The 17,993-nt window shown below is 48.3% G+C and overlaps 1 protein-coding gene across 6 annotated transcripts in view; it reads right to left on the bottom strand.

Annotated features, from left to right (window-relative positions):
* Positions 1-17,993, bottom strand: part of ACACA (acetyl-CoA carboxylase alpha) — a 107,325-nt gene that overhangs the window by 5,632 nt on the left and 83,700 nt on the right. For all 6 annotated transcript variants that reach the window (XM_050321988.1, XM_050321991.1, XM_050321993.1 and 3 more), the window contains 8 exons: positions 17,678-17,821; positions 16,858-16,978; positions 15,138-15,234; positions 13,747-13,843; positions 12,931-13,066; positions 7,810-7,987; positions 7,592-7,704; positions 340-494 (listed from right to left, as the gene is read on the bottom strand). In XM_050321988.1, coding sequence (XP_050177945.1) covers positions 340-494; positions 7,592-7,704; positions 7,810-7,987; positions 12,931-13,066; positions 13,747-13,843; positions 15,138-15,234; positions 16,858-16,978; positions 17,678-17,821 — 1,041 coding nt within the window. The remainder of the gene's footprint in view (positions 1-339; positions 495-7,591; positions 7,705-7,809; positions 7,988-12,930; positions 13,067-13,746; positions 13,844-15,137; positions 15,235-16,857; positions 16,979-17,677; positions 17,822-17,993) is intronic.

Raw genomic sequence — 17,993 nt, 5'->3', positions numbered from 1 at the left:
CCAGCCCCCTCTGCCTCCCACAAACCTCCTTCCTTCTGCAAAAAGAGATGGAGCTTCCCAAATGAGCAGCACAGCCTCGTCTGGGACACTCACATCCAAGGGGCAGGGACCATAACAATCTCACTGGCCCTGGTCAAGCTGCTGGTGAACCCCTGGAGTGTGGGGTCTCACATGGAGCAGGTGCAGGTGCTGGAACACACAAGGTCCTGGGACCAGCAAACCATGGAGAGGGTGGCAACAGCCCTGGGGCAGGGGGTTGTCTGTGGCACCACTGGAGACTGTCCTTTCCCCTGTGCCAAACTCTCCAGGCACATCCCCAGGGAGGCTCTGGATACTCACAGTTATGGCCCCTTTCTCCTGCATCCGCCCGGGCGTGTCGTGCAGGTCGGCGAACTGCACGGCCACCTGCTGGTACATGGGCAGCAGGAACTCCTCCCGCTCCTTCAGCTTGGCCTCCAGCTCCTTCCTGTCAGCTGGGCTCAGCTCGGGGGTACCTGCAACCACAGCCACACCTCAGACACCTGGGGGAGCACGGCAGGGGCAGGGATGCAGCTCCAGGCGGTCCAGGACAGATCCCAGCAGTGCCCGGCAGAGTCTGAGTCACATCTCTGATTTCCTGCCACGGATATTCAGGTAAGAGCTCTGAGGGTGTTTTCACCATGGAAACTCTGCTGCATTTAAATGCCAATGATCTGAGCCATCAATTAAGTGACATTTACGGGACTTACTCCTAAAAAAGAATAATGTCCCAACACGCAGTTCATTTAGCAAGAAACACAGGCGGTGTGAAACCACCTCCACATTTCACGTTCTCCTCTAGGCTGGTTCCTGCTGGAAGCCCACTCCAGGGGCTCTGGCATCACAGCAGGAAGCCAGAGCAGTCCCAGCCCAGCAAGAACAGATTAAACCACTGGGCAGGAGCTTTACAAAAACGCCACCACGAGGGAACACCTTCACCCAGTGCAAAATCAAACGGCACAACTCGCTGTCACCCCACCCAGACGGGCTCACAGAAGGTGATCAGGCAAATTCACACAAGAAAAGTCCACCACAGGCTTCTAAGCACGAAGATCAGATATTAATCTGTTCCAAGAAAGCCTCTAAACCACACCTGGAAGCTGAGACAGCGTCCTGGGGGAATCATCCCACTGAATCTGCACGATGCTCCTGCTCTTCCCGTGCACATCCACAGCTCATCCCCACCAACACATGACCCAGGGCTGCTGCTCCAAAGGGATGAGCCCCCACTGGCCTGAGCACCCCAGTCTCTTGCTCACACACACACATATATTTAATTTTTTTTCTAAGCCACAGGCCATCCAGACAACGATCCTTTTCCAGGGAAGGAATGTTTTCACGCGCCCGCCAATATAAATGTTACCTAACCTTTCGAATGCGAGTAAGAAGGTTTTAATTAAGAGAAGCTCCCCTTATAACCTTCAGAATAAAAAATTATCTATATTTATCCAGTTAAACTGCCAGGCTCCCCAGTTTTAATGGCAATACATGCACTTAAGGCAGCACCGCTCGTGAATTCCGGCCTCTGCCACCCAGAGTCCACCCAGCCAGGCCCAGTAATGATTTAGGTGAGATTAACAAATATGTCAATGTCTATTTTCTGCTTAATTTAAAAGCAGCGTCTATAAAGATTTTTGACTTCTGAACCCTGTTCTCCTGGAAGAAAGAAGGTAACAATGAGGAGGGGGGATAAAGAGTGATTATCCCATCATCGATCGTTTGTCAGGAGCATTTCTTATTCACTGGACTATTGTAAAAAGCTAAGCTCTCGATCAATCCCGTAAGCCCCCTGTACAATTAAATATCTGGGAATGGTTTTCTTTCTTTCCTAGTCAGATCTTGAGGCCTCAGGGTTTTTTCAGAAAGCTGGGGGTTTATTTATTTATTTCTCGTGGAGGGGAAAAAAAAAAAAAGAAGTCTCCTTCCACAAATCTTAAACCCTGGCAAGGAGAGGGGAGTTAAAATATGGGATTCCTTTGCTCTAAAGGTACTTGACAGTTAATGAAACTGTTCAAGTTTAAATCATAGGAACATTATAGACCTCTAGGTATGGATTGGCTGCTAATCAATAGGGAAACAAAAGAAGCAGCTCTCTGAGACAGCCACATTCCAAGAGGAGGGAATGGCTGGCAGGTGGGGCTCCACGGCAATTTAAAGGAAGAAACAACATGTGTGACCTTCCCAACTTGGCAGGCAGCACAGGACACTCTCCAGGGCAGCTCTGGAAGTGCCATGAAGCGTCACATCTATCCTGGACTGCAGTTTGCTCTGCAGCCTCCACGGCTGCCACCGTGGATAGTGCCGGGATCATCCCGGAGCCATCGGAAGAGGCCGCGCAACATCCCCATCCTGCTCCCAACACCTCCGAAGCCTGCCCTGGGTGGTGAACACACCAAGGCCTCTTTGTTCTGCAGAACTGTCTTTTCTCTTTTCTTTTTCATTCAGTAGCAAAACTGCCTTAAACAAGTTGGGTAAACGCCCTGGGGAAGCGGCAACTTTGGGGTACCCGAAAGATTTAGAGAGTCCAAGGCTCACCAAAAACCCCTGCACAAACACACCCAGTTAAACCAACAAAGCCTGGTTTAAAACCACACATAGGAAATGCTTAACCTAAAATGTTCCTAGATGCATCCATACAGGAGGTATTTATTCCCAAATGCTTCCTGGAGGAAGCTGGTGGCTCGAGCCTGCCTGTCCCCATCGTCCCCTCTCTGCCATCTCCCCACGGGGTGACTCCAGCCTCCCCATCCAGCCTGGATCAGGGCTTCCCACAGCCTTTAGAAGCAGAGCGGGGTTTTTAAATATGGCCACTTTAACAGGTTAAACAAAATGACTTCAAGGAATGTCACTGGAAGTTCCCTCTGGCTGCAGAGAGCCAGGGAGCTGCTGAGTCCATGTGGCTGTTTATGGTCCCTAAGCTGTTCCAAGCGTGGGGTTTGCTCCCTCACCCTCAGCACAGCCAAGCACTTCTTGTCCATTTTCCTGCCTCTTCCTCAAACAAGCACTCAAAGACCTGGGCAAACCCAACCTGCCACCACAGAGACCGGGTGTGACCCATTCTTGCTGCCTCACGATCCTTTTACCTGGATCTCACCTTCTCTTCCTCTGTCTTTGACAAAACTCTAGCCAGACACAATCTTTTCCTTCCCTGTGAGGGTGGGCAGGCCCTGGCACAGGTTGCCCAGAGAAGCTGTGGCTGCCCCATCCCTGGAAGTGTCCAAGGCCAGGTTGGACAGGGCTTGGAGTAACCTGGGATGGTGGGAGGTGTCCCTGCCCATGGCAGGGGTTGGAATGAGATGAGTTTTAATGTCCCTTCCAACCCAAACCAGCCTGGGATTCTGTGAAATTCAGCAAAGCTGCCCAGGCAACACCCTCCCACCCCAGCTGGAGGGAGCCCCTCCAGAGGGGAGAGGGAAGGTCACTCAGAGCCACTCACGTCCCCGGAGAGACAGGCATTTTTGGATTGTCTCTTGTTTCTTTAAATGAGATGGCTTGTAATTGCTTCACTAAATATTCAGCAGGATTTATGTTATAAAGGTGCAGCATGAACAGCCAGTGAAGGTCACACATGCTCATGGCACAGGCTTGAAATATCCTCGCACAGCAGCACCGTGTGATGTCCCACCCCTGTCCTTTCCCCCTCTTTGCTTCTGAGGCCTCAAATCCAAACAGGTGAAGGGTGGCAGGCAGGTAATTCCAAAAAATTCCTACTTACAGCCCTCCTGGGAGGATATCCCAGACACCAACCATCGTGGAGGAGCTGACAGAAAGCAGTGCTTGCTCTTCGAGCCTCAGAACTGTGAATTAACACCAATTTAAATGCAGCAGCACTTGCACATGGAAGCAGCTACTGAAACCACCACTGCTTAAAAAATAAAGCTACAACCTGACTGGGTTTGTCCAAGACTCCATGAGAGATGGAATTGCAACAGCAGCATTTCTCTAAGTTTTTGCTGAAGAAAACAAGGGGGATTTTGAGTAATTACAACAATAAGCAAACACACAGCCCCAAAATAGAATTACCAAACTTCAGAACTCCAACCTGACCTCCCAGGCCAAAGCCTGGAATGAGACAGGGCATGGGATAGAAGGTTTTGGCCACTGAGGGAATAAGGCTGTGTCAGGGATGTCCCCAGTCACAGCACAGCCCTCACCAGGCAGGGCCAGGTCTGGTCCTGCACCCCAAGGTGTTTATTTTCAGAGGGGAACTGCTGTGCTGAAGTGTTGAGTGTTCACTCATAATTTGGTAACTTAAGAACAGTTTTGGATGCTCTTTAGCCAAATAAAGTGTGAAACCAAGCCAGGAGCCAGCAGCACAGAGTGACTGGTTAGGAACTTAAATAAATTAAATAAATACAATTAAAAATGCATGCCAGCACACAGGCAACACTTCACAGGATCAGCCAAGGAGGATGTTCACACTATTACAACATGGATCAGGTGAGGGGATGCTGCCCTTTCCCTTCGAGATAAATACCTGGTAGGAGAAACATGGAAAGGCAATATCCAATCTTTGCTCTACCTGCAGCCATTTTGCCATTCCCTTCATTCACATTCCATGCAGTTTTGGCACCCATTACTCTGTGCCTCTGACACCCTGCCTGACATCACTGCTTTCCATCCCACTCCTACATGTTCTTAGTCTCGATTGTAATAAACAAATAAAATGGAATCTCTGTATTTTTAACTCTGGCCCGAGGCTCCCAGTCTGCATCATTCCTGCATTTCTGGGTGATCCCTGCTCTCCTTGCACACCTACCCCCTCTGGGAACGTGCTCTGGGGCAGGATAAGGGCCACCCTCTCTCTCCCTGCCCTTTGCTCCGCGCCGGTTGCAGGAGCCCAACTCTGAGTGACACCTTAATAAACCACGGGGCTAATAAACATTTCAGCAATCGTGCTGGAGAATTGATAATGAACAGATTTATGTCAAATTATTCAATATCTGCCAGCCTTCCCTGCTCTCCCCACTCCCTGACTGCCAAGCCCAACCCCGGCGTCTCCCGACCGAGCCACCGCTGGAGAGCATCTCCCTTCTCCCGCTCTGCAGCAGCTCCGGGAGGGATGACAGCCACTCAGGGGTTAAAGAGAGGCAGTGAACCCCCAGCTAATGAGTAAGAATTCAGCAGGCAGTGTAAGATAAATGGAGCTTTCTCTGCTTCTGCTGGAGTCAGCATGAACTGCGGCCCTGCGGCTTGTTTGTGGCAAATGGAGTGCGCGAAATATCAAAGGGCAGTGATCCAGAAGAAGACCGACTTTGACAAATTTTAAATTGGCCAGAAAGAAAACCAGCAAAAAAAAAAAAAAAGAAAAAAAAAGAGAAAAAAAAAGAAAAAAGAAAAAAAAATTATGCAATTCAGTGTGTCCTGTAATCTTGGCTTTCCTGCTGGAATTAGTGGCAAAACCACGGCAATGATCACCCGATGCTGGGAGCAATTACGATCCATCTCAGGGAGATGCTTATCAGTGACTGAAGCTTTTAGAGCTCTCGGTATGTACAGTTGTAAGTGACTTGCTCTTGTGTTGCAGTCATTTTAATTAAAGTGTATGGAGTTTGCTGGGAGTAATTACCCTGTAGAGGAAGAGGGAAAAAAACCCTGAACAGGCTCCTGCCTCCTCACACGGCATTTGAGAGTGCTGGCAGAAAACTCCATCCCATCTTTCTCCCTGTATTTTTTTTCTGGTGATGCTGCACAGGTCCCACCGGTGGGATCCAGGACAGTGAAACAGGACAGGGATGAGGGTGATGCTCTGCTCCCCATCCCTCCACCACTTCAGGATTTACACACTCCAGCACCTGCCTTTGTCCAGACTCTGCTCCTGGGAACGGATCCATCCTGGGAACGGATCCATCCAGCAGCCACGGGCTCTGTTTGGAGGCAGTGGCTTGGTTTGCTCGGCACAGGCAGTGGGTTTATGGTGAGGTGAAGGGAAACACTCCCAGCAGCAGTGCTGCTGTGCAGGGCCATTTATCTGCACTGCCCCAGCTGACTGCTCAGCACATTCCCTTCCCCAGCCACACATCTGATTGCTCCGTTCCCAGAGAGCTGCTCCCCTGTGTCAGACACGGAGCTGCTCCCAGAGGGACACTGCCCAGCCAGGGTCTAAACCACCACAACCTTCCACCAGCCCAGGTTGCTCCAAGCCCCGTCCAACCTGGCCTTGGACACTTCCAGGGATGGGGCAGCCACAGCTCCTCTGGGCAACCTGTGCCAGGGCCTGACCACCCTCACAGGGAAGAATTCCTTCCTAACACCTAATTTAAACTTATTCTGTCAGTTTGAAGCCATTGCCCCTTGTCCTGTCACTCCAGGTCCCTCCAAATAATCTCTCCCCATGTTTCTTGTAGGCTCCCTCCAGGTACTGGAAGGCCACAGTTCAGTCCCCCTCCATCAGCTGCCCCCAGCAGACACAGAACACACCCACCCATGGGGTATCTGTGTCCCCTCTCACACATCATGCACGTGAGCAAGATCAGAACTTAGATAAAACTGCTGCCTTGTGCTGCTCTGCACATCTCAGCCTGCTAACCTGCTTCTTGCCCAGAAAGCAATCAGCACAGGGAGAGAAAACAGAGAGTCAAAATACCATCATTAAAAAAGAGAGAAAATATCTTGGGTGCAATCAAAGCCCATGGTAAAACTGCTTTCCAGCCAGACCTCTGATCCCAGCACTCCCTCACCCTCCACCACTATTATTCTCTTCCTGAAGCGCATCAGAAGGGTTGTTTTGTATACAAATTGTTGCCCTGCCATAAATTAAAAAAAAAAGCCAAATAATAAAACGTAACTGCAGCAATAGCCAGGATTTATCAGTCATTTGCAGAACACTTCTCCTCCTGAAGGATCCCAAAAGGCTTTATAAATTCAAACCATACCCACGTCGCACGCTTCTCCCACCGCTGAAATGTAGTCAATTTTGGAGGTAAAAGGAGGCTCTGCAAGATTATACTCTTACAGTAAGAGCTAGTAAAGAACTATTTAAAGAGCCCATTCCCCTGAGAGAGGACATATCTGATATTAAGTGCATTTTGCTGAGCACTGTGTATTTTGGGCTGCTGGGTGTACACCAGGAGCCGGGATCACTCGGCAAGCACTGCACAGCACCCCCTGTGCACAGAGAGCAGGAGAACAGCCCTGATTCCCTAAAAACCGAGGAGCACACAGATATCATTGCTGCAAACTGCCTCAGACACCCAGTGGCAGAGCAGCAGCCCAAAATGCCTTTGACCAAATCCTTAGTTACGTGGAACGACACCAGCAGAAGGTTTGGCCTGCGAGGGTTCAGTGAGCTGAGCAACTGCTGGGAAGGAAATTGCACTCAAGCATCTGTAGTAAGGGTCTGTTGTGAGATCCAGTCAATAAAATTGAATTAAAAAAAAGAAATCAGTATAAAAAGACACTATTTACCCATACCCTAGGTATGCTAAACACAGGAATCTCCTCACACGCAGCTGGTCTCGTCTGGTTCCTTCCCAGCTCAGACACCAGTAAATAAAAACGATCAGGAATTTGATCCAGTGCCTCAGTGCCCCTTTTTGTGGTCTCTCCCCCCACCAGCCCCCCGCTGACGTACCGAGGCGCTCGGCCAGGCGGATGTACACGGGGTCCACTCTCCGCATCGTCTTCACCAGGTCCTTCCGCCGGAATCGGATCTCCACCGTCCCCTCCGGCTCCAGGATCCCCCCTCTGAGCAGCGATGGCAAGAGAGAAAAGCAAGAAAGGCACTTTCAGGTCATCAGACGAAGTGCCACAGCAGGCTGGGAGGCTCTGAGGCGGCGGGAGGGGCCGTACCTGCTCTCGCGGTCCGCGTACATCTCCATGTGCCGCGGGTTGATGGTGGGGTCGATGACCACCCAGGAGCCCCCCCGGAGCTCGCCCTGGGGCGGGATGTAGATGAGCACGGGCTGCCGGTACTCCCGCAGGCCGTCCACGATGTAGGCACCGAACTTGAGCACCTGGTCGTACATGTCTGGGGAGAGAGGACACGGCGCCCGAGGTCACGGCACGGCGCCGCTCCAGCCCAGCAGGCAAAAACACCACGGTTCGGCTCTCCCCACCCCTGCTACAACTGCAGCTGCTGTTATCTGCAGCTGGGCAAGATGGACTGAGAGAGGAGATGACAGAATCGTGGAATCACGGAATGGTTTAGTTAGAACCTCAGAGCCCAACTTGTTCCACCCCCTGCCATGGGCAGGGACACCTTCCACTATCCCAGATTGCTCCAAGACACACCCAACCTCGCACTGAACACCTTCCAGGGACGGGTTCCTCTCTAGGCAACCTGTGCCAGGGCCTCACTACCCTCACAGTAAAGAATTTCTTCCTAAAATCCAATCTAAATCTACCCTCCTTCAGCTTAAGGCCATTCCCTCTTGTCCTATCACCCTTGTGAGAAGTCCCTCTCCAGCCTGCAGGATGTTCCCACACCATTCCAGCTCCCAGACATGGGACCTCCACTCTGGAAATCCAGTCTGGTGACTTCCCATGAAACCACATCCACTCCCAGGGCTGCAGGTCCTCAGCTCACACCAGCCCCTCTACACCAGGTGCCCTGGAGATGATCCACCCCTCATTCCCAGCCAATCCAGTGAGAATTCCTGCAGTTCAGGAAGTCAGGGCCGGGTATTTCTGTACTCAACACAAGCACAGCTGCCCAATTTCAGACTCACTGCCCTGCACCTCTCCCACAGCTCATGTAATGTGCATAAAATGCACCTGACAGCAGCAGAGCTTTCCCAGATCTTCATAAAATTGTGTGTGGGGAGGGATGGGAAGCAGAATTCTGCTCTTCTTCCATTACAATTTGTTTAAGGCATTTTGCTCAAAATTAATAAGAACAACTCCACTGTGTAAAGACAGTACATTGAAAATATCAGCCCCAAAGGTGATTTGAATAAAAGACAGAAAGGGAAGGCAAAAGAATTTCCATGAGATGATGTAGTTTCTAATGCTTACAGTTTGTAATGGAAACAGGCACTCTTGAATATATATATTTTGTTACATATAATTATATATGGAAGTATTAAATCAAATATACAAGAAATAAAAAATAGTTATTAGGATCATCTAGTCCATCTCTTTGTTCACAGAGGACTGTTCTTCCCCAGTGCTTCTGAGAGCTTCCATTTAGGAATCCCACACAATAAATCTCCTGCTTCTTTAAGGGCATTTCCACAGGCAAATAGATGAGATTTTCCTCAGTGCTCAGCCAAACTTCCCCTCCTTCCCAATTAATTTCATGTTACTACCCCTGTCCCACCCTGCATAATCTCTCCACTCCTTCAGGCTCACTACAAATAGCAGGAGGCTTTTCAGTGGGTTTTTTCCTTACACACTACAGGAATCCATCCCTCATCTCTCCCAGGACACTGTTCCAACCCCCTACATCATTTTGCTTCTTTGCTTGGACCCTCCCAGTTTGCGCAATTTTTTAAAACACCAGTGCAGGGAGCAGGAAAAATAAGGAGCTCCATTGATACATCTCACACACCTGCTGTAATAAACAGTCTGAAAAGACTGAGACTTTTATTCATCTAAAATCCTTCTATCATTTGAGAAACCCATCATTTCTGGGGAGGGACGAGACTCCAGCCAAGGTCCACTTGTCATTTTACCCCCATTTCAGTGTTAAGCATTAACATGAACATAATTAAGCTTTTGACTCTTTGGGAAACACACACACATACTCTTTTATATTATATAAATATAGAGATATAGAGAGATATATACACTAACATATACAGAGTAAGGAGAGAGGTGTATATAAAATATGTGTGGTGTGTATACATATATATAATATCTATATATATATTAGCACTGATGTGATCTCTCCATTTCATTTCCAAGGTCATTGTCCAAGTACCCAAGCAAAGGAATTTCATGTTATTTAAGAGATATCAAACTCTGACAAAGAGAAGAACAGTTTATCCCCTCTAATTGGGAATAAATATAAATCCTGGCAGAGACAGTGGGGACTGAGAACCAAACAAAACTCCAACCTTTCCCTTTGTCCCGAGCAAAGAAAGAGACTCAAAAGGGGTGACAAATTTATTACTAATTATACAATTATTTTATTATGTAGTGCTAGTAATAAACCACTTGAAGTACTTTCAGCTAATTCCAGTGTTAAGAAAATAATTGCTTGATTCAAATTATTTTAACTGAATTAATTCTTTACTAGACATTTTTTACTAGTGCTACATAATAAAATAATTGTGTAATTAGCAATACATTTTTCACCCCTGCCATGGGTATATATATTTTACTCAGGTGAAGTGCAGAAAAGAGCAGCACTACGTGTTTGAACAGGGCAGGAGAGGGAGGAGGAGCAGAGAACTTGGGGGAACTCGGTGCTTTCTCAGAGCTCCAAATCTCCTTAGGGTTTACTGGGGAAGTGTTTTATTTACCAGGTGCCATCAGATGGTCAGGGAAGTATTTCTGTGCCTACAGATCTTTCAGGATCAGCCTTTCAGAGGAGGAACTTCACAACCCTGTGGTTCTGTATTCAGTTAAGTCTCAACTGTTCAATTTGCCTGCACTTTGAGTGGAAATTCAAAAAATGCCTATTTTTAAGAAATAAAAGTGCAGTTGATAAAGATCATACAAATCCTGCAAAGAAAGACAGCCCAAGACACCTGCCAGTGGTGCCCACATCTGATCTGCAGAACACACAACCTCCCTGACTCACCTCAGCACTGCATCTGAGTGTGAAACTATAAAATATCTGCCATACTGGGACAGCTGCCTCTTCTTGGCAGTTCTGCTGCGCTCTCCACTCTTACAAAGGAGAACAGAGCACCAGCTCTACCTGCTGCAGGTGGTGAGTGCCCTGTGGTGCCCGGTGCTCTGTGCTCCAGTGCCTGGGTAGGGTGCAGACTCCATAAACTTAACACTGTAACTCAACACACTCACTGTGTTTAAAACTAATCCCAGACACTTCCATCACCATCCTGAGCCAAGAACACCACAAACATTTTAAGATGTTCCTAAGCTCTCAATAAGCCACTTGCAAGGTGGAGATGCTGCAGAAGTGCCCCAGCAGAGCAGTGCTGGGTCTGCAGGAGGGCAGGGAGTGCTCACAGAGCTCTGTCCCGTCCTCTGCTGCTCTGAGCATCAGTGTCCACCCCACACAGACCCCAGATCTGCTGGAAGCTCTTATCCTCACACCATGTGTGTAAATACTGGCCCTCAGAGCAGCACACGTGCTGGGAGAGGCTGCAGACAGCTCTGTGCCATCTCCACCGTGCCGGGCAACGCGCCCTGAACCTCCCAAGCTGGAACGGATCTCGTCAGCTTGGCTGGATCATCAGATGGGAGCTGGAGGTGAACACCAGGCAGTGCTGGCTCAGACACCCCGTGCCCCTCCCAAACCCCTGGCACACGAACCCTGCCACCCTTCAGGGGCTCCGAGATTCAAACCGGCCTTTTCGCTCTGACCAATTATTCTATTTTTATTATTATTATCATGATTATTTTTTATTGCTATTGTTATTTACAACCCGTCCCAGGCAAAAACAATAAGTCACAGAGGAAGCCCTGAGCGTGGGTGACCCCGCAGCCCCCGTGGTGCGGTGCTTGAATGTCGGGGGGGGGGATTTGCATCCTCTCAAAGGGTCCCTGCCGAGCCCAGGACCCCGGTGCTAATTTCCAGTGAATTTCACGCTTCACGGCCCCCCCCGTCGCGGGTCAGCGCCGGTTCGCCCAAATAAACCCCCGCCAAATGGCTCCTCCATCTAAATATTCGAGCCAGGGGTTTTTTTATAATTTAATTTTGCATTATGCTGAAGAGCCTTCTGGCCAGAGAGAGCTTGTCGGGGAAACCGCCGGCACCAGCACCGTGAGCCGCCCTTATTTATGGCTTTATTTATTTATTTTACGGCAGGAATTAGACCTCCTAGGCTCACTAGGGAAGGGGGGGTATTTTTTTCCCCTCTTTTTTTTTTTCCTCCCCCTCCACTAATGTCAATTTTCAGCATAGCAAGAGCTGTCTCTAATCTTTTCCTACTCATTACACGCAATTTTGGAGTCATTTTACCCACAGTGCAGTCGGCTCCTGGCAGTGTGTTTGTGTGCACTGAGGGGTGGCATAATTGTTTATTTTCCCTCCCTGCATAATCCCCAGCCAGCACTGAAACCAAAACTGCAAACAACTCCCCGAGGGACACAGAGAGTGTCAGGAGACACCACCAGCAAACAAGAGGCAGGAAAATGCACGGAGCAAGGTGCCAACTGCAATGGCTCTGGCCTTCCCTCCTCTTCCTCCTCCTCCTCCTCCTCCTCCCAGCTGGGGTGATGTAAGTTGGGATGTGTCATATAAATATTAACATCCTTGTGCTGCCTCTTTCCAACTTGGGTTCCTTGTCCCAACTCCAGAGCTAAACTCAGTTTCTGAGGAACCCAGCAAAGGGCACTGGCAAAGCCAGATCTGACATTTTAAGGCAAAACAATATTTAAGGTCTAAATAAGGTAAAATTACATCAACAACTTGTTGTGTGGTTGGGAAAGCAAGTCATGAAGGGAGAAAGCAGCAGCACATGGAGCAGAATCCACCCTGAAAGGTAACAGGTATTTTCCAGAGGAAATAATTTTGCCACATTTTCCACCTCCCATCTTTGCATCTGCCAACTCAAAGGTTTTGCTTTGTGACCTTCTAATGAGACAGCAGAGCCCAACTGCCTCTGTCACCCTGTGAGCCTTCCAGAGCAGGAACTCCCAGCACACCAGTGCCCCTGGAAGTTCTCCCCTGTGGTTATGAGCTGCCACACACAGGTAAGAGGCCCCCATCTTTAACTTCTTTAAATTCCATAGCACTGATCTCACACTCCTGGCACTCCACAAAACCGAAAGCAGCACTGTGTGTCAAGACAAACCACCCTCCAGGACACACCAAAGAGGATCCAAAGGGCTGGTTACCTTTCATTCCACCGGAGAAACCTCTCCAGTTGGCAAAGACCATCAGGGGCAGCCCTTCCCTGTTGAAGTCCTTGATGGCCTCGGCAGTCTTGAAGGCAGAGTCAGGGAACCACACCTGACCAGCCTGCTGGATTATCTGTGGGGAAGGAAAATCCACTGTTGAGCCTTGGAACACATTTGTGTAAGAGTTGGCAGAAAAACACAGGCACGGATTCAACAGGAGCTGAGATGGGGGATAAACAATGAGGGGTGTGCCATGGGGAACGGATGGGATCTGCCTGGCCATGGAAAAACTGGGACAATCCTTTTGTCACCAGCATCAACAGGAGAATCCTCAATAACTTAGCTAAGAATAGAGATGGTATGGAAAGCCTGACACTACAGCTGCTGTAAGGAGGGGAAGAAGAAGACAAAGAAAAGGAGAGAAAAAACCCCAGAGGGATGAGGCAGGGTCAGAGCTGTGAAATCAGGCAGGGGAAAAGCAAAATGTCAGAGCAGGAAGCCCATGAAACCCTCTGGAGACAGTGAGTGAGCAGGGAAGTGATTTTTGCTTGTCACATCTCCTGGGCTCTTGTCCCTGCACCTCACCTGAGTCCTAAGGGAAGCAGCACTGCTGGGGAATGTGTCTCCTGCAGGAATGGCCAACATGACAGTCCAGGCACCCCTCCCAGCAGCTGCCAGGCATTCCCACCTCCCCAGGGAATGGCTACACGTCTGTACCCCATTTGGGGGGGAAAATCCCACCCAAACAAGTGCTTCTTCCACAGAGACATCTGCAGAGGGCAAACAAGGAACAGAGCACGTGTTCAAACCCACCTTGGCCTCCGAGTCCAGGTTTGCAGGATCAGCAGGAATGCTGAGCTCCACCGTTCTTGTTTCTACGGCAACTACTCCTACAGGTATCCCTCCCAGCCTGGGAACAAGGGAGACAAAACAGAATTCCTATTTCACCTTTTACACAGCTAGATAGTTTTTCCAATTTGCATCCAGATACCCAGGAGAGGGAAATCAAACAGTGGGGGCAGCGTTCTGGCCTTTGGAAGAGCAGAGAGGAGCAGCTGCAGGATGCCAGAGGACAAGTCACAGTTCTCAAAGCCAAATTCGGTTCTAAAAATGGGCACATTCCTCACTAGAAATTATTTACAGTAAACCAAACCTAAATTTCGAGTGATACATCCATGTCTCCACACCACCCTTCACCTGCCACCACCCAGATTTTGGTACTGACACCGAATCCAACCAGCCCTTCCCACAAAAGCCACTGCACTGCTGCTGCTGACTCCACACTGCCAGGACGGAGTCCCAGCAGAGCCCACGCTCCCTCCTCAGCCACCCCAAGCTGGATGACACACGTACAGGCAGGGGAGAGACAGGGCCCATGTGCACTGAGGGGCTGGAAATATTCCCATTCCCTATGATTAAGAGTCTGCTGGAACCCCGTAATTGCAGAAGCCGTCTTAAATCGGTAACTTATAACTTCTGTATTAGGGCCCATGTGACCTAATAAAGAACATCTTTATCCAAGTATTACAGTTATTTATTGAACTTGAAAACAGCTCAAAACAACTTCTGTTTTCCATAATACTTCATATAAATTTTATCAGGCCAGCACATGAAGATGCTACATCTTGTTTTATAGTGTGTCCCTGGACAAGTTGCCATAGAATAATAAAAGACAATTTACAGCCAACAGCACACATATTCCAAACATACATACAAGAGATGAGTTTTGGCAGCACTTACAGTAAAAATCCCAGAAGAATACATTCATATTTGTTTGGTTTTTTTTCAAAGTGCCACTGCTTTTGAAAGGAGTCTGTTTCATTTGTGTTATATATCCCTGCTGTGTGAGAGTCCAAAGCCACTCAGAATTTGTCAGAAGAAAGGCACTGCAAGCAAAGCTGAGCGTGGGCCTGGACAGAGCAGCTTCTGGCTTTGCCAAATCATTGATTTCCACCCCCTGGCACAAGGGCCTAAAAGCCTTTAAATCACAGAATTATAGAATCATGTAATGGTTTGGGTTGGAAGGGACCTTAAAGATCATCTCATTCCAATCCCCACTGTGGGCAGGGACATCTTCCACCAGACAGACATAGATACACACATAGACAGAAATAAATAATCAGAGGATGTTGTGCTCTACACAAATGCAAAGCACAACCAAAACTTGATTTCCACAATTGTCTGAAACACCCCTCAGAACTCACCTTGCTCTCCCCACCACCACTGTCTGTGCCCAGGGCTGCATGATCTCCATGAACGAACCATTGTCGAAGAACCCACTGAGCCACTGCCCTTTCTGATCTAAAGGGAAGGAAAACAGGGAAATATCAGAGGAGGACGAAGGGAGGGAGGAAAGAAAGGAGAGTATCCAAGCAGCAACTGAAACTTGCTTGAAAATTCCACCTGGAGAACGTGGCACTGTCTCCTTATTTATTTATTTTTAAATAGATGACAGTACAAGGGAACATTAGACAGTGGAGCATTTGTCTGCCTTCAGCCATCATGTCTTATTTCATTTCCTAGTCTGCATAAAGACAGCAATTTATCAGCAAAAGCATCATTTATTGTTAAACGATGGGGTTCGGGGAGCAGAGGGACTTCCCCTGCTTTTAAATAAATAACTCTGGTTTTGTCAAGACTACAAACATTTGTCAAAAGGCAGCAAAGTCATTACAGATGTTTTTCAAAACACCTATTTCTATTTTAAAACTTCTCTCGCGTTTTCCCTCTTGATTCTGCCTGATCTTTCCTTTAAAGATGGAATGTTGCAGAGACCCAGGAACTAAATATGAAAATTCTGATGATGTTTTAGAACTCAGACACGATTACAGAAAACACATCGCTCTGGGGGAACCTGCTTTGCACTGGGGCTTTGGGAAGCTCTGCAAAAAAAAATAAAAAAATCCACAAAAAGAGTCCCCAAAAAACCCCAAATGCCTCCCAGCTTCACCCCTTGGCACACAGCTCCCGAGGAACTTTTTAATCTGAACAAGCACCTCTGCTTCTGCAAACCCAAGTCCAAAACCAATTAAAAAGTGGAGATCCAAGCACGGTAACCTCTGCTGACTTAAACAGGATGGAGAGTGTTTTATCAAGACCAAACTTGTAATTACTGTGTTCTACATTCCTTGCCTCTGTGGCCCCACTGTAAAATGTGACCATCCATTTCAAAATTATCTCTTTATCGCGGGCCCAAAGCTGATCGTTTAGATTCTGGCCTCGTGTCGGGCGTCAGTTTGAAGAATATCACGGCAATATCTCCTCTAATAAATGGCTTTAACTTTTCACCTAGGAGATATCTGCTTTAACTTATCACAGGGAATCATCTGCTTTCCCTAACGCTTCCACTAAATTAAAATCTGAAGTCACTCGATTTGGGAGCCGGCGTTAGCGGCGCCAAGACAGCTGGATGAATTACTTGAGGGATGATGAAAAAATATTATCCAAAACCAGAAAACTTAGTTTATCACAAATCTCATTTTAGCCCCCCAAACTCATTAATAACAGCAGGAGTAATGGTCACCCAGTTTGCAGCTTGCACCTACACAGGCTGCACAACCCCAGCGGGGGTTCCGTGGTTTGCGGTGGTGCCAGTACAATAATTCCCCAAGATCTGCAGGAATACTGTGATTCCTTCACCCTTTGTGTATGGACTTTCCTCTAAATCATAAAAAAAAAAATCTATAAAAGTAACTATTCTGAGTAACTATACAATCTATAAAACTAATAATTGGAGGTGTCCTCGAGCTCTCAGAATTTACATCCTATTTTTAGCTATTATATACAAGTATTTATAAATTATATTCAAATTGTTTAGAACTAATTATTTCATAAACTCTGAAATATATCTGCATTGCAGACATTGCCAACAAGTACTGAAGGAAGGTGTGTTACTGCATGTCCTGGCAGCACAGAGGGACGTACTCGGGTTGGGGCGCCCAGCCAGCATCCAGCGAGGGTCATAGGGAGCCTTGGTGGGCACAAAGTCAATGGTCCTGTCTATTGGATCCTTGGATTTGAGGATAGGCACAGGGCTGTGTATGTTCTAAGGGAAAAAGAAAAACATTGAAGGAAGTGATTCTCCCAAAGCAAACCCCAGCTCCAAGGGACGGGGTCAGATCTCTCTTTCCCCCACTCCACACCCCTGACTGGTGGGATCCCAGGGCCTTGCCAAAGCCTGAGGAGACTTCCAAGGTGCTCCATCCCCTCTCAAACCCCCTTTGGCCTCCTCTGGCACACACTGTGCTTCATTTGCTCTTGAACTTCTGGCATATCCAGACAAGTGAGGGGCTGCAATTTAATCTCTGGAAGGTGACCAGGGCTCCTGCCTCATTCCATGCCCTCTTCCCTGCAGGAAGGTCACCTGTGTGTGCATGTTGCTCCCTTCCTGGCTGCAGAGCAGCTCACATATATACATCAACCCTGCAAATTGCTGCCTCAGAGGGGATTTTCTGAGTCATTGCAGCCAGAGACAACCCACTGCTGGCAGAGAGTCCTGTGGGCAGCAGCCAGGAGGCTCTGAAGGTACCCCAGGCACTTCCAGGCTGCCCCATATTCCTGCAGCATTTTGAGACAAAAACTACTTTATTTACTTAATTCCATAATGCCCAACAGCCTCAACCACCAGCCTAAACCACTTTGTTGGACATCATAAAACACAGAAAAAAACCCCAGACAGAGAGAGCACCCAGCCTCTGCAAACAGGTAGTGGCACCTTGGACCTCTGCAGGGCCCCAGGAATTACCTTTGGCATGTAGGAAAGCCACTGCAGGATGGTGTAGACTCCTTCAAAGTCATCACAGACCGTGTCATGTGTCACCCCGTTGTTGTGCATGATCTGGATCCCGCCCAGCTGGTTGTTGGAGGTGTAAACTTCCCGTCCAAGCACCTTGTGGAAGGAAAATGGGAAAACCATCAGGGATGGGATTGTGATCAGGAGGTGTTGGCTGAGCAGAGACACACAAACCCATCCCTGCAGCACCTCAGGATCACTTGGGCACGAAAAGGATGGAGGAAACTACTCCCAACACACCTTCCCAAACCCTGTGTGCAAGTAAGAG

Source organism: Myiozetetes cayanensis, unplaced genomic scaffold, assembly GCF_022539395.1.
Source record: "Myiozetetes cayanensis isolate MyiCay16 unplaced genomic scaffold, myiCay2020 scf27, whole genome shotgun sequence".
NCBI classification, from domain to species: domain Eukaryota; kingdom Metazoa; phylum Chordata; class Aves; order Passeriformes; family Tyrannidae; genus Myiozetetes; species Myiozetetes cayanensis.
The sequence above is the reverse complement of the archived record's forward strand: the minus strand, read 5'-3'. Positions and strand labels throughout refer to the sequence as shown.